This window comes from Eublepharis macularius, chromosome 15, assembly GCF_028583425.1.
Source record: "Eublepharis macularius isolate TG4126 chromosome 15, MPM_Emac_v1.0, whole genome shotgun sequence".
NCBI lineage: Eukaryota > Metazoa > Chordata > Lepidosauria > Squamata > Eublepharidae > Eublepharis > Eublepharis macularius.
Window position 1 is genome coordinate 24,024,538 of NC_072804.1, and position 16,600 is coordinate 24,041,137.

The window sequence follows — 16,600 nt, forward strand, 5'->3', positions numbered from 1 at the left end:
ACACAGAAATCCTGGCCTCAGAACCGGTAGAAGTAATGTTAGATTTTGACAGGCCCTTCACTGGGTGCTTATTTATTTCTTTAAAACAAGTTTCCTACTCTGTCTTGACCCCAAAATGCCAACTAGTAGCCCAAAATAAAAAGCCTGACAATATGCTGTTATCCAGAAGTGCTAGTTCCCTGTCCAAGGGAAAATGTACCAACTCTCCCTTTTTAAGCTGAGGTGGCTCTTCCCTCCTGTCCAGGGGCTCTGATTAGCTGGCCAGTCTCTGATGTTTGCATGAGGGCAGAATCTTCATAACTGGGTCAGAGCCCTGGAGCTTTGGGGATGATTGCCACATGCGCAATCAGCAGGGCACTATGGCGTTGCTTTACAGCATTATGCCAGCATAGTTCCAGAATATGGCAAACAAGAGAGCATCACGACTGAAGCTAACAAAAAAAATCTAGATTGTGAAACTAACTACGCAACCAAAGTAACTGAGATCTAAAAGCTATTATTAAATAAAGTTCCTAAACTTCGGTGGTGTAGAATTCATTTTTATTTGTATATGTGTATATTATTGTTACATAGATCAGAGATCACACTTTTACACAAAGTTAATCGTTGTAGCAAATTAGCCTCCAGAGTAGTGCTATCAAGTATCCACCCTGAAAAGAGTAATATATAATGGTAAAGTGCTAGTGCCGTCTAATTTCATACATATGCTTCAATAAATATTGCCATCTAATTTCATACATATGCTTCAATAAATAAATATTGCACTAGCCCACACACTATAATAGACAAGGGGTCTATAGCAGCATAACAAGGAATGTGGTTTTTAAAGTGACATTGCTCGTATAGTTCATTCATAAATACATTTTTAAAAGTCCATCCCAATATTCCAGTGTTGATGCAGAATCTCATGCTGTTCTGTGCCTTTTCTTTGAAGAGGAAAAGTCAGATGTGATGGGTAGTCCGGTGTGTATTTCCCCATTTCATAATCTTTCTCAAAGTAGTCACAATAATATCGTTGACTGCTCAGACTCTTAGAAAAGCACCCTTATTTTGCTCATTCAAGAGGCTTTTTGCGATTAGGCGTTGGCTGTCTAAATTGTTGGCAGTGTGCCTGTACAGCAGTGAGGACGTTGAAAAGATTAACAGTAACAAAAGCATTATTTATGGAGTTAACAAACTGAATAGAAAGAAAGGAGATGAATTAGTACTCCCTCTACTGTCCTGTTCAGCTAGAGTTTGCTGCCCCTACAGGATTGTTTTCTTCTTTGGACACAAGACATTGCTTACTCCAGCTCAATCTGCTTATGATGTCTAACCTTATTTGCCAATATTTTTATTCAAATAAATGAAGGTTAAATAATAAAGATGAAAGTGGACAACAGTGCTGTACAACTTGCTGTCAGGTTACAAAAAAATTAGCAACCATTGATTGATACCTATGGTTAATTTACATCAGAGCTTTAACTTTTAAAAATTGTTAAATTTAAAGGCTGACAGCACTTCAAGAATGACTAAATTATTCTATCAATTGCCTTTTCTGCATCAGCAAAATAAAAGAACAAGGGAATATTCTATACTGTCTTTAAATTCATAAGACTAATAAGCCTCCTTGTATTCTATGTCAGTTGTCACTTTAAAAAACATCAGTGTGCCTGCCTAAAATATCATTTAATCTCTGCCAAAATTGCTTTAAAGTTTTTATAATCTGGATTCAGTAATGAAAATGGTGGACAAGATACCACACTGAGTGACTCTTTCCCCTCTCTGGAGGTCAGGATAATTTTGCATCTGCCCAGGAATACATTGAGAAGACATTTAGATTTTGAAGACATGACACTTTTCTAGATGTGGAGCTATTTCTTCTGTACTGATTGCATAAAATTACATGAGGCCCAGGTGCCTTAAAGGCAAATTATATTTTTATTTACAGGGAGGGACTATGGCTCAGTGAGACCATCCACTTGGCACAATGAAAATCCCAAATTTAATCCCTAGCTGCTGCCATTTTTGAGTAGCCAGTATGGATTGAGACGGATCTGTGATCTCATTATGTACAAAGCAGCTTCTAATATTTTTCTATATTCATGTACAAATTCAGAGAACATAGTGATCTTTTTAAAATCCCTTATATATTCTTTAGGTGTTTCTTTTGCTGAATACAGTTCTTCATGAAAACTTTTACACTCTTTTCTACAATTTGTAATTCCCCAAGTTAATTATCCCCAGATTTCTAATACTTACTCTTTTGGACTTTTAATGTTTTTGGGTTTCCTTATTACTTTACAGTGGATAGCATTACAGTATATTTACATTTTAAATGTATCATTATATTAAAAACATCAAGCTGACATAGTGGCCTGTTTTCAAAACTGATATATTTACTTACTTATTTAAAACATTGGTTAGCCACCTTTTCTACCTTACAGCACTCAAGGCAGCTTACAGCAGACATAAAAATACATAAAAACCTTGATTTAAAATCACTATATGAAACTATCAATAAATAGCAAAATTCCTGGGAAGGAAGATATGGGAGATGGTCCTTCTGATACCCTAATCCCAAACCATGTAGAGCTTTAAAGATGAAAACCAACACCTTGAATTGGGCTCTGTAGTGGACTGGCAACCAGTGTATTGCTTCCCGGTATTTGTCTCCAACCAGCATAGCCACAGCATTCTACACTAGCTGCAGCTTCCAAACACCTTTAAAGGGTTGCTCCAATTAGAGTGCATAGCAGTAGTCCAGTCCAGATGTAACTAAGGCATGGATCATGTGGCTAGATCAGACTGAACCAGGCATGGACACTGCTGATACAACTAGCTGAAGCTGGGCAAACACATGAACCACACAACTGTAAATCTATACAGCTTATGTTCAGACTGCACATTCAACACAGATCATCTCTAGGCCAGCATGCAAATAAGTTGCTGATATATTCAATATGCCATATAGATTATTTTGAATTACATTAATTTTTTACATCATGCTTCCTCTTCATGTTAACGCTTCCAGAGATTTGGAAGATTTGTTGAATTGAGCTTCCATGCTTCTATCGCATTATTGTCCATAAAAAGTTTATAGTAAATTTGAATTGGATGATCTAATTTTGCAATGTCATCCAATATTTCTACTTGGGACAGAGGAGTCTCTGAATTCTCCAGCCCTCTGGCCCAAACTTTCTTATTAAGGGATTCCTAGTTTGTTTCAGGGCCCAGTTTAAAGTGCTGGTGTTGAATGTTAAAGCCCTATATGTAACCTTGCCAGGTGCCAGCCAAAGGTGAGCCGTCTCCCAATGATTCCTGCCTGTGCCTGCCAATCGTCAGCTGGTCAGTGGGAGGGGGGAGGTTGGAGAAATGGGTGTGTGCACAGCCTCACCTGGAAGTGATGACATTGTGCCAAGACCAGTTCTTTAACCATCAGACCAAAATACATTTGGGTTGGGGCCAGTTGTTAAAGACTCCGTGCTCGTTCAACATCAGCAGTTTGGGCTCACACCAGAAGTGACATGATCAATTGGGGATGTGGGTGTGTTCTGATGCATGCACCAAAAAAAGAAGATAGTATCCACTGCCCCATGCAGTCTAGGACCAGCATATCTTAAGAATCCTATTCCCATATGATTCTGCCTGACCAATATGGTCATCCTCCAGGCCCTTCTTCTGATGCTGCTTTCGGTGCCTAGATGCACAGCAGCTCAGGAAAGGGCCCTCTCAGATGTGATGCCAAAACTGTAGAACTCCCTCCCAAGGGATCTTCTCCTGTCTCCTTCTATTACTGTCTTCCACCAGCTGCTAAAGGCTTTTTTGTTTGGTTTGGCATTCCCGTAATGATCTCTTGTCCCTGCTCTAGGTTTTAACTGGTAGCTTGGTGTTCTTATGCATGTATTTTACTTTTGTTTTTGTGATGTGTTTTGTTACGTTCTGCTTTTAATTATGAGCAGCTTAGACTGTATATAAATTTTGTAAATAAATGTTTTGCCATCTTCTGGGCATGGAGTAAGGATCTCTGAATGTGTGAGGTAGGGTTGTCACCCTCCAGGTGGTGGCTGGAGATCTCCTGGAATTACAACTGATCTCCAGGCCACAGAGGTCAGTTCACCTGGAGAAAATGGCTGCTTTGGAGGGTGGACTATGCACTTATACCGTGCAGAGGTCCTCAAACCCTGACTTCTCCAAGCTTCCCAACCCCTAATCTTCAGCAATTTACTAACTTGGACCTGGCAACCCTAGGGGGGAAGGTATTTGTGAATTTCCTACATTGTGCAGGGGGTTGGACTAGATGACCCTATATGTCCCTTCCAACCCTATGATTCTAAATAAAATTGTAAATAATTCATTTTTTCCCATGAAATGGCAAGGCATGTTTATTTCGCGGAACTTCATAACTAGCCACTCTCCACGATGTCTTCAAAGACGTATTTCCCGCCTTGCCCCCAAAAGAGCAACTAACCAAAACTCGTTCGTCCATCATGATGAACTCCCTCACGAGGTCCCACCGCCAACCCATTCCCTTCCAGCGGCTAAAGACGCACGCATGCGCACTTGGGGATGCCCATCTCCCCCACCATTCTGGGCGGAGGTAAAAATGGAGAAAGTGCGCATGCTCTGCTTAGGCCTCTTCTCACAGCAATCCTATTCTTCTCGCCCCTCCGCCCGTTTTCTCTCTCCTAGGATGGCCTCGCGGCGCTGTCCCACGTGACTCCCACGCTGCGCGCGATTAAGCTTGCTGGGCGCGAAAACTGTGCTGGGAGAAGGGCAGAGGCTTCAGAGGCTGCTTCTGAGCCTGCGCCTTCCCCTCGGCGCCCCTCCTCCCGCGGAGGCCGCTCTAGAAGCTTCTGGGCCGCTCGGCGGGGGCGGCGCTGTGGAGACGGCCGCGGAGCCGCGCCTCGCCGGAGCCTGAGCCGTCGTGCAGGGCCGCGCTTTCCACGCCGCGTGCAGGCACCAGAGCTGCAGGGAGGGACCCGGCCATGACCGCGGAGGAGGCCAAGGCGGAGGAGATGAGCGCGGCCGGGGGCGGCGAGGGGGGCGCCGACATCACCCCCAAGCAGGACGGCGGAGTCCTCAAGGTAGGGAGCGGATCGGGTCGGTCTCGCCCCCCAGGCCCCCGCGCCAGCCCCACGAGGTAGGCCGCGGCCTTGGCCCGCGCGAGGCTGGACGCGGCGCCTCAGGGGAGCTCGGGGCGCTCTGGCTGCTTCTCGCCCCTCCGACTGGAATGAGGATGCCGCGCTCGCCCCGCCCTCCGAGAGCGGCGAGGGGGGCTGCCGAGCCCCCCGCGCTCTCTCGGTGCCTCTGACCATACGCAGAGTGCAACCTGCCCGGCCAAGGGGCGCTGCTGCCCCTTCGGCTGCGAGGGCCGCGCTCCCGAGTGGCTCCTCCGTCCCTCAGAAACGGACTTCCAGGGGCGAGGCATGGTCGCTCCCCAGTCCGTCGCCTGAATCCCTGGCACGGAGGACACCACGGGGTGGGGGATCCTGCTGCTGGACTGGAGATTTCCCCGTTTCCCGGACCGGAGCATTTGAGGGTGGAGGCAGCAGCTCCCTTGGAGTGGCTCCAAGCCACGATTCTGAAAAGTGAATAAAGTTTGCACGCAGAAGCCTCCTTCCCATAGGGAGAAATTGTGGTATATTGAAACACACGAGTGAAGAAGTCCTTTAGTGTCAGTCATCGTGCAGGTGGCCGGGGTTGCATCAGGTCTGCCGTTTCTTTAGTGTCTTCCAAGCGCTGTTGTGCACTGGGATGGCATCTGGTGCTCAGGCATAATTTCATTTGATCTTGTATGGACTTGTAGAAAAGATCAAGAGTCCAGTAGCACCTATTAGACTAACAAAAATTGTGGTAGGGTATGAGCTTTCGAGAGCCTTAGCTCACTGCTACAGGTACACACCTTGGACTCACATTCTGGTTGTATCTGAAGAAATGAGCTGTAACAGCACAAAAGCTACCCTACCACCGATTTTATTAGTCTTATAGGCACTTCTGGGCTCTTGCTCTTTTCTACTGCTACAGACTAACATGGCCACCCATCTTGATCTATCTGTATGGGCTTGTAACGCTTCCCTCCCATTAATTCCATAGATACTATTTCTTGAGTCTTGAAAGGAGAAAGTTTTATTTCTGAAACGGCATCAATAAACTAACCTCAGGAAAGATACTGTAAGGAGGAGGTTGCCTTTAGAGTATGATTAGTGCATAGAAATATATCGGGAGATGCAGCTTGGTAGGTATGAGGGAACCAGGCTGTGAAGGGTGTTATAGGTAATAGCTGCACTTTGAACTGAGCTCCAGAGCAAATAAGTAACCAGCATAGCTGCTGAAACACTGAAAATATTATATGCTATAAGTAGCTGGTCCCAGCTAAGGATTTTGCAGCTACATTTTGTATTGTGTGCAGCTTCCGTCATCTTTTGCAGCTGTACATTGCAGTAGTCCAGTCTGAGGTTACAGTGACATGGGTCAGTGTGGTAAGGCTGGTGAAATCCAGATAAGGAGCCAGTTTAGGAGCAAGGTGTAACTGAAAGAGAGCAGTCCTGGCAACAGCACCAACCTGTGTCTCCATTTACAAAGATGGAGCCAAGAACACCCACAAGTTCTGTACTTGATCTGTTAACAAAGGCTTAGCCACCTTTAATGTTGCTTGATAAGTTTCCACCTTCCCAACCAGCATCACTGCTGTCTTGTCTGAATAAACAGGAATCTAACCAGTGCAGGTGATGATAGCCTTTCCCCCCATCCTGGTTTCCACCTGCAGTAGCTTAAAAACTGAGGAGTGGGAAGAGACTTCCCATAGTTCTCTCTTTCATGAGAGAGACAGAGTAGAGTCACATGAAGCTACCTTATACCGAGCCAGTTCATTGGTCTGTGAGGGTCAGACTAGTTACCAAAAATCTGGGTGTTATCCTCTTGGGGAATATCATCAACCAATACACCCAGGTTTTTGGTAGGGTTGGGGGAGCCTCTTTTTGGCTTAGGGTTGGACTGGCAGCAGCACTCCAGGGTCTCAGCAGAGGTTTTTGATTAGAGATGCCCGGGTTGAGCCTGAGGTCTTCTGCATGCAAAGCACATTATCTGTCACTAGCAGAGCCCTCTCCCAAGTCTAATGGAGCAGCCAGTAGTCTGACTGTCACGTCGTTGTTCATGTAAATCTGAGCATCACTACTATAAATCTGGCAGCAAGACTGACTGAAGTTCCCTGCTCATCATGAGAAAAGGAGGTGAGGGAGGATTGTTGGTTTCTATAGTCCCGTTAATGTGCTGTGCTATTATATTCCATGTGACTTAATAAACAATTAAGTGTTGTCAAGTTGCAACCAACTTATGATGACCCCCTCATGAGCTTTTCAAAGCAAGAGATGAGCAGCGATGGTTCACCACTGCCTGCCTCTGCATAGCAACCCTGGTCTTCCCCCCAAGTACTGACCATGGCTGACTATGCATAGATGAGGGCAAGCTAGTCAGGGCTGTTCAGGCTGTTATGTGACCTACCTCATATGAAATTTGTGAGGATGAATTCATTGAAAGAACTTTATACAAAGTAGATTTTAGAGAATCTGAAGGCAATCTAGTGAGTTACCTTGGCTGTGTGGGTATTTGAGTATTGCGTATGCTTACAGTGTACACAAACAGTATCATTTTGTAATGTTACAGATTGTGTTGCATAAAAATTTTCATAGTCCCCATTTTGAGTGAAATATTGGCTCATTACAAACAAGAAAAATGCAGGAAAGTCCTCAGACTTATTCACACTGTCCGTTTTGAATCTGGAAAAACCTTACTGTAAGCATTTTACTCAGTCTAAAACAAAGTATTTCATGGGAGTCTTTTTGAGCACTCCACAAAACTGCCAATTTTTTCTGGATCTTCACATCTCTAATTAGAACTAATGCTAGGTTTAGGTTTACATGTCTAGTTTCGATGACTGCAGGACATTGGAAGAAGGGAAGGGTGCCCCCCCCCCCCCCGCAATGTGTTCAAGCAGTTCCACTGCATGGAAAATTAATGGACATCTGCTTAATCTGGGACTAAAAAGAATTTACAAACTCAACAAAACTATTTTTCTTTAAGAGTAGGGAACATAGGTGAGCATTGCTGTCTTGAGTGAATTTTAGCTATAATTTTTTTTAGTTTGCATAACTTGCTTTAATTGCCATTCTAAGTCTGGTTGAGTTGCTCCAAACTTGGTTTTGAGGCTAGGCTTAAGACCCTGTTCTTTGTTTGATCAGAAACCTGTTTACTTATAAATGAATGTGCAAACTTCCTTTTGTCTTAACAACAACTAGTTAAATTATTTTTTGTTGATATTTTTGCTGTATTTTTTTTTTACTTTGCTATTTTAACTTTTGCCATTTCCGGAGGATTTTCCTTACTACCTTTCCTTATCCTTACTATCTCTGAATTTCTGCTTTTCCTTTTAAAATACCTTTTATTTTTGACCATACCAGTAGTGCCTGTGAGAGAACACTGCAACCCTGCAGTGGCAACTTTTTTGAAAAAAAAAATTATTTTGAGCTTCTGGGTGCTTGGTTGAGACATCTTGGCTAAGAGTGTGGGAACTTTGGCTGGGATTTCTCTCAGGAGAAAAGTGACTAACATGGTAGTTTTTGTTGAATAAATACAATTTAATAAGACCCCATCATCCAGATGGCATTGCCATGAAAATATTTGAAAACTTGTTTCCCCCGATGTGTAATTTAACAAATTTAGCCATTCCTCTTTCGGTAGTGTGGCCTTCTTGATACTAGTTAATATTTTGTGTTCAAAGTGGTCGTATTTCATTTCACAGATTACCAAGAAAGGAGGCGTAGGGACAGAATGTCCCATGATCGGTGATAAAGTGACGGTCCACTATACTGGTTGGCTTCTGGATGGCACAAAATTTGACTCAAGCCGGGACAGAAATGACAAGTTCTCATTTGACTTTGGAAAAGGTACTGTATTTTGTGCCTGGTACACAATAGTATTTGGTTCAATAATGCCTGTTACATAGTGAACAATAGCCTCCTTCGTAATTTGCAGGGCTAGTGATGGTTGGTGCCACACTGCGATAGACAATTCTCTGGTCATTGTGATAGATGCTTTTAGTGTTTAACAATTGCTGTACGTTCTATGAACTCATTTTCTACATAATTCAAAAAGTAGCCTTGCTTAAGTCTTTTGCTGTCATCATCTTCTGTTTTTAATCACATCCTCCCCTGCCCAGCAGCACTCAAGATGCACATTGACCCACAAAAACCAGATCTAAAACCATGGATGGGGAACAGCATCTGGGGAGAAGAAGGGATGCTGCTGTTCGGATCAGAAAAATGTCTTGTGGGAAGAATTTAAGCATCCATCCCCCTTCTGTTGCTCCTTGGTTCCAAATGGCCCACCAGTTGTTTTTCATTAAGTACTTTACATGCATTTGTGTGTAACATCTGCCTTGCTCTTTAGGGATGGATGGCTGTTTGTGTTACTGTCGTAAAAGCTGCTTTTCTCATTCCTGAACCAAAAGCTAGCACCTTCCTCTGGAAGCCAAAGAGGTCTAAACCTCTTACAGGTTTAAATAAGTATTCTCCTTGCTGTTCCCTGGTGTGTACATACTCTTAGCTTTTTTTGTTAGTCTTCTGTAAAGAGTAAAAATGTACAGACCATAATGATCAGCCTGTCTCAAGCATCAAACAAAAGAAATAGCCACCCTGATTGGAATTCTTCATTCATTGTTGTGTCTTCTGTACAGTCTCACATGGGAACTGTGCTTGCGCAAGCCAGCCCATAAATGTTCCAAAGCTTTTAGAGGTATGAGATGCTCGCCTCGCCTTTTTACATGCTTTCCCCCCAGGCACAACTATAAAAGGTGGAGCAAGCAGCTCCCTCTCTCACTTCTTCTTTTGACAATGCTTAAGAAGGACGTGTCTTCTCTCCGTTCCTCGATTCCAACTATGGTAGATGCAAGTTCGGGCCTTTGATTTCATGGCGTTGAAGGCCCTATTCAAGAAGTGTTCACGTTGTGGGACAAAGATGGCCCAATCAGATGGGCATGACAAATGCCTTCTTTGTGTGAGGGCCATGACACCTTGCAGTGTGTGTGGTCTGTAAACAGTTTATACCTAAAGCACGCCATGAAAGGGCCTCATGACTTAAACCAGCTCTTTGGGATTCAGCCCTGAAGGGTACTGCTGACCCTCCTCGGTTCCTCCAGCATTCTCTGGGCCTATCACTGCCCAGAAGGACCAGTTGATTCCAGCTGAGTCTTCGTTCATTCCACCTCAGTGCCAATCAGCCGCCTAGAGGGTATTCCGCTTCGATTCCATCCCTTTCAGAGGGTGAGATTTCAGATATAGAACTGTACAGCTATTTCTCCATTGCTGCCGTCACTAATATGGCCTGGAGGAAGACAGAAGAGTTACTTGGTTCCATCTGAAAATGATGATCTCTTGGATCTGGCTCCTCACATAGACGCCATCGGTTCCATTATTCTCCATATGGCTCCTCGTAGCATTACCCAGGTATCCCCTGACAGAGTTCTACCAGGTTGAGGCCAGGACTGAAAAAGCCCTAGCCCTGGTTGAGGCCAGCTGAGCCTCCCTGGGGTCAGGGACCACTAGTAGATGTTTATCTGCCGAACTGAGCACTCTCAGGGGTTCATATGGGGAGAGGCGGTTGGGTGTGCTGGTTCCAGTCCGTTTAGGGCTTTATAGGGTTGTGACTGTGATTCCAAGAGTCCAAAGGTTAGAGATACTTCTTCAGGTTTCTTCTGTTTGTAACCGCAACAGGTAAGCTAGCATGTTCTTCCTGTTTCAGATTTCTTTCCTCTTGGCAGTCACAAAATAAAGAGAAATCCATGTCAGTTTCATACGGAAGCCTGGGTAGTTTCAGACATCTTTTCAGGTTGTACCTAGTCATCAGAATATCCCTTCAAAAGTTTAAACAATATAAATGTATCACTGCATACTCACAAAGAGAAATCATGTCAGTACTCCCTGAAGGAGATGTTTGAAAAGTACACCCTGCACCACGGCCTGGTCACTCTGAAACTGACAGCCTGGTTCATATCCCTCCTGGGCTGAATTTTTCCTTCCCAGTCCAGAAGGTCCTGTTGGAAGCTAGGAAATCATCCACCAGGAAATCATACCTAGCCACATGGAAAATATGTGGGCCGCAGGCAACAACTTGAACCCAGTCTAGGCCTCATTACCATCTGTTTTGCACTATTTGGTCCAGCTAAAGGATCTGAGTTTGGCTAATTCCTCCATTAAAGTCCACCTAATGGCCATTTTGCCCTACCATGACAATATAGACAGGAAATCTCTCTTTGCCCAGCCACAATGCAAGTCCTTCCTCAGAGGTTTAGCAAACCTATACCCTCCAGCATTTAGGCCAGTTCCTCAGTGGAGTCTCTCCTTGGTTCTCGCTTCACTCATGTATAAACCTTTCAAGCTCTTAGCTACCTGCTCTTAAGGTTCTGACACTTAAAACAGCCTTCCTAGTGGTGATAACCTTGGCTAGGAGGGTGAGTGAATTGCAGGCCCTGAGACGTGACCCTCCTTTCATTAAGATGTTTGCAGATAAGGTGGTCCTCCATTGGAGCCTCCCTTTTCTGCTGAAAGTCATCTCTGCTTTTCACTTAAATCAGGGCATTGTCTTACCAGTACTTCTATAAGTGACACCCAGAGACTTTTGCACACCCTTGATGTTAAACATGCTTTGTGCTTCTACAGGACAGCTCCTTTCTGAAAGGACCCTAATCTCTTTGTTTTGTTTAACGGGCTCAAAAAGAGTCTGAAGGTCACCGCACAGACCATTTCAAATTGGATAGTTTGGCTCTTTAAGAATTGTTGTTACCATTCTGAACAACCATGCCTATTGCAAGTAAGAGTGAACTCTACAAGGGCTCAGTCCACCTCATCAGCCTTCAGCTTGGACATCCCTCTAGTGTAAGGCAACAATCTGGTCTATGCTGTCCACATTCATCAAGCATTATGCCATTGACATAGACCCCACAAAGTACGCAGTTGTGGGCAAAGTTGTCCTCAAGAGTCTCTTCTATTAAAGAGCTTTACACCCACCTCCTGGGCAAGTCTCGCTAATCTCCCATGTGGGACTGCACAAAAGACACAACAATGGAAACAGGATTGTACTTCCTTGTATCTGTTGTTCATTGAGTGGTCTTGTGTGCAGGCACCCATCCCTCCCTCCTTCCCTGTCATGTGCTCTTTTTTCTTACCAGTAGCACATAAAAAGGTTTTGTATATATTTTATTAAATGTTTGTTGACACAAAAACTTTAACAAATGGGTAATAGTATTATTTCTTTTTAATTATAGATACTCCTTTCCCCCTCAACATTGTTTTGGATTTTTCAGTTGTGTTGGGTTGTGGCCTTATTCCTCCCCCCCCTCCATGCCCCATTCTTTTCTGAGGCGTAAGGGGCGACCATAACATAAAATGTCCGTTGCATAAGTGGATTTGTAAGAGTCTTGATTATACTCTTAGAGTGTAAGACTTAGACTGAAGTTTTTTTGATCCTATTAATCATGTAGTCATTTTCTGCCTTTTTTTCCCCCTTAGGTGAAGTTATCAAAGCCTGGGACATTGCTGTGGGAACTATGACTATTGGGGAGCTTTGTCGGATTACTTGCAAACCAGAATATGCCTATGGCACTGCTGGCAGCCCTCCCAAGATACCTCCCAATGCCACCCTGATTTTTGAGGTGAGTTGGAGATATGGCAGAAGTAGCTCTACCTATTTCTAAGGTTGAAACGGAACAGCTTATGTCCTTGGTAGCAGTACCTGTAGCCCCTGGACTTTAGAATGGGATCCTGGTAGTGAATACTAGCCCTTGGCTGGTGAAAGCAGGACAAGACTTGAAGAGTGCAGCTTATGCAAGGGGGCTGTGTGATGACTGTTTCTACAGTATAGGTGGAGATGTGTAACTAGCTGTAGAGCAGTACAGATGGTTGAACAGAAGGAGGAAAGATGTTCTTTATTCTGCCCTTTAGCCCTGTGCCTGCTGACCTTTTTACCTCTCCAGCAAAATCTCCCATAATTTATGGGGAGAGCCCATAATTTATAGGAGGCACTGATCACTCCATCTTCAGAAATTTCAGTCAGGCGTTACAATGCATCTTTTCAGGTTTTCCTTACAACCATAACAGCTGTTTTTGTAGGTGTCTTTGAATCAATGCTTGGAAGGCTTAGGAAGGTGCTGAATTCTGTACCCAAGACCTCCCTCTCTCACTGCTTGCATGAAAATTACACGACCCTCTGCCTGTAAACCTAAGGAAATGCATCCCAGCCATTTGCCTTGAGATAAGCGCCACAGTGTGTTGTGTGGATCAGTGGTAGAATTCTGTAGACATGAAACTAATTGATGGATGAATTTTCCTGGTGCTAATTAGCCGGGATGTTTTGTTACAGCCATGAAATGGATGCAGTTGGCATGTGTTTCTGATCACATGGCTGCTGTCTATACAGGTTGCATCTTTATATAGATTTGGGATGTCCAGTGGGTTGGACCCAGTGTTTAAAACCATTGAATCTGTGCCATGCAGTCTTCCAGACTGTAATTAAGCTCACAGCCTGGAGTCACCACCTTAACTTTGGAGCCTGACCACTCAAGGTGGGGACAGTTTGTGCAGAAAAATTACTTCCTGCAGTCTCCTGAGAATGCAATTCCAGGTATAGATTGTCAAGGAAGGGGACACTGAGGCTACCAGGGTCAGAGAGCCATTAAAGCAATCGTTTCCTCCAGGCAGCATGACCCTGTATTGTTCCTTTTCTAATCCGAATGTGTTCTGTAGCCTCCCCAGAGAGGCCTTGGAGAAGATTATTTACTATCTGCAGGCAAGCACTTCAGTCTAAGCAAACCTGATTATAACAACAGCTGTGGTGCACTCTTGTTTCTCTTTTTCCTCTCCCAGATCTCAGCTTATTGATGGCATAGTCAGTTATTTTCATCATATTGAGAACATAATTCTCAGATCAAAGCAAGCTTCTGATTTGGCACTGCATTTCCAGTAAAGGTGCTTGACTTACAATGTGGGAGGTGGGAGAGGCAAACATTGATTTCAGGAAAATGGCATTCACACCCCAGCCATTACTGTTTGTTGTTAATTTTGTGTAGTGCTAACAACAGTTGTGATGCAAGACTACACTCTAACAGGAGTGTAGTCTTGCAGCCTTTTCTCATACAAGAGAATGATTGTGATGACAATCTCATCTTGTTTTCTTATTTTTATCCTTGCAGCAGTGCAGTGCATTAGGCTAGGCTGAGAGACTGATTGGCCAAAAATGAGCTTCAGAGCTTAGCAGGAACTCAAACCCAGGTCTCTTGATCCATATCCTACTCTCTGTCCCACTACACTGAGATCTCAAAAGATGCAGTGCCTGGTCTTTCCGGGTGGTCTTCCATTCAAGCTTGGCTAGGCTTCTTGCTTAACTTCTGAGATAGGTAAACTCAGACATACTTAGGATGAGATGGCCGTAGTGGGGAAATAAAGAAAGGAGACTTTGGAGGTTATTGAATGGGAAGGAATCTTGGAAGTGGAAGAACTTCATTCAGGATAAATCAGAGAGCTTGTAAAGGAAATTGGTATGGAAGAGGAGAGGGAGGCATCTTGATGAGCAGAGATGATGTTGTGGGCATATAGGATATCTGGAAGGCTTGTGTTTGAGCTACAACTCTTAGTAGAGGGCAAGGTGGATAAAAATCAATGATTTTAAAAAAATAAAAATAAAAATTGGATTGTTAAAAATTTAAATCAGATTTTAATAAATAATAAATGTTAATGAATAATAATTTTTGAGGAAAAATCTATCTAAAGATAGTTTTCTATTTAAGATACATTATAATCCAATGGTTATCATCATGAAATAAGGATTAGTTTTTAATTATGTAGCATGAGGCTGTATATTCATGCAATGTTTAAATTTTTGGGTAAAAAAATTCCATTAATCCATTCACAATGTCATGCTCTTCCAGAGGTTTCTGTAAGATTATTGGGCAGTTTTTCTGTCTAGAAGATATTATTACAGATGCTTGGTTTTGTAGTTCTCAAAATGGTGAATTTGTGTCTGCAGAAATCACATCTCTTCTTCACAGCGAAAAGGTTATAAAATAAGCATACACAGTTAAGAAAAATACCTTAATCCCATTGTTCCTTTGCAAATCTTTGTACTCAGAACCAACCCCTTACCTTTTAAGTGCTAAGTTTCAAAAAAATTAATGAAAAGAAGATTTCTGGGAATAGAATAAGTGTTAGGAGTAGGGATGTGCAAGAAAAAAAAAATTGGATTTCCCGCTTCAGAATTTCCGAAGTGGGGTGGTGGTGGTCAGAAATAAACAAAATTGCTTATTGATTTGGAGCACACCGAAAAGCTTTTAAACTTCCAGCCCAGCCACTTACTTTACCTGATGGAGGGGAGGAGGGGGCTCCCTCCCCCCCCATTCTGGTGAGGGGGAGGAGGGGATTCCCTCCTCCCCCTCCCATGGGGGGGGGAAATAAGTGGCAGGGTGGGAAATTTAAACCTACACTTTTCTAGCTGCTTGCAAGTGGCTAGAAAAGTGTAGGTTTACAATCCAACCCCCGCTCACTTGGCCTGCTGCTGGCCAGAAAATCCTCCGACCCCTTCCACAGCGGGCAAAGGAGGTGACGAGGCTGTAGGCATCAGCCTGCAGCCCCATTGCAGAGCGCTCCGTTTGCCCACTGCACAAGGGGCCAGGGAATTGCCCGACTCCTTCTGTGGCGGATGAAGGAGGTGATGGAGCTGTAGGCATTAGCCTGCAGCTCCACCGTGGAGCGCTCCCTTTGCCCACTGCACAAGTGGCCAGGGAATCCCCCAACCCCTTCCGCAGCAGGCAAAGGCGGTGATGGGGCTGTAGGCATCAGCCTGTAGCCCTGCCACAGAGTGCTCCCTTTTCCCACTGTACAAGGGGTCAGGGAATTGCCCGACCCCTTCTGCAGCTGGCATGATGGGGCTGCAGGCTTTACCTGCATTTTAACCCCCGAATCAGCTGCTTGGCAAGGAGTTCCCTACCAGGCAGCCGAGTCAAGCCGGCGGGGTTAAAATGCCCCTTTCCGTGGCACTGCGTGGCCAGCTTAATTTGGCTGCCTGGCGGGGAACCCCACTGGCTAGACTCGACTGCCTAGTGGGGAATGTGCTGCCAAGCAGCTCATTCAGGGGTTAAAATGCCCCTTCCAGTGCTGTTGCGCAGCGCCACGGAAAGGGGCATTTTTAACCCTGCCAGCTAGACTCAGCTGCCAGGCAGGGAAATCCCTGATAAGCAGCTGATTTGAGCGTTGAAATGCCCCTTTCCATGCTGCTGTGCAGCGGCACGGAAAGGGGCACTTCAACCCCGCAGCCTGGACTTGGCCTCTTGTTGGGAAAACCCCCAACAAGCAGCTGATTCGGGGGTTAAAAGCTGTACAAATTGCTTCAGGAATCTTTGATTCGGGGTTTCTGAAACTGACCCGGTACTCGGGCTGTTTTGGAAATCCCAAATCTTTTCTAATTGGGTCCGATTTGGGTATTTTTCTAGAATCGGAAACCTGAATCACACACCCCTAATGTGGAGTCTTTATGTAGAAAACCATGATTTAAATCTAGTCTTACTGACTAGTGATGT

At 44.3% G+C, this 16,600-nt stretch overlaps 1 protein-coding gene across 1 annotated transcript in view; it reads left to right on the forward strand.

Annotated features, from left to right (window-relative positions):
* The first annotated feature begins 4,805 nt into the window (after window positions 1-4,805).
* The window catches only part of FKBP4 (FKBP prolyl isomerase 4), a 28,344-nt gene continuing 16,549 nt past the window's right edge, over window positions 4,806-16,600 (forward strand). Inside the window, exons 1-3 of the mRNA XM_054998775.1 lie at window positions 4,806-5,066; window positions 8,780-8,924; window positions 12,543-12,685. Coding sequence (XP_054854750.1) covers window positions 4,968-5,066; window positions 8,780-8,924; window positions 12,543-12,685 — 387 coding nt within the window. The 5' untranslated portion in view covers window positions 4,806-4,967. The remainder of the gene's footprint in view (window positions 5,067-8,779; window positions 8,925-12,542; window positions 12,686-16,600) is intronic.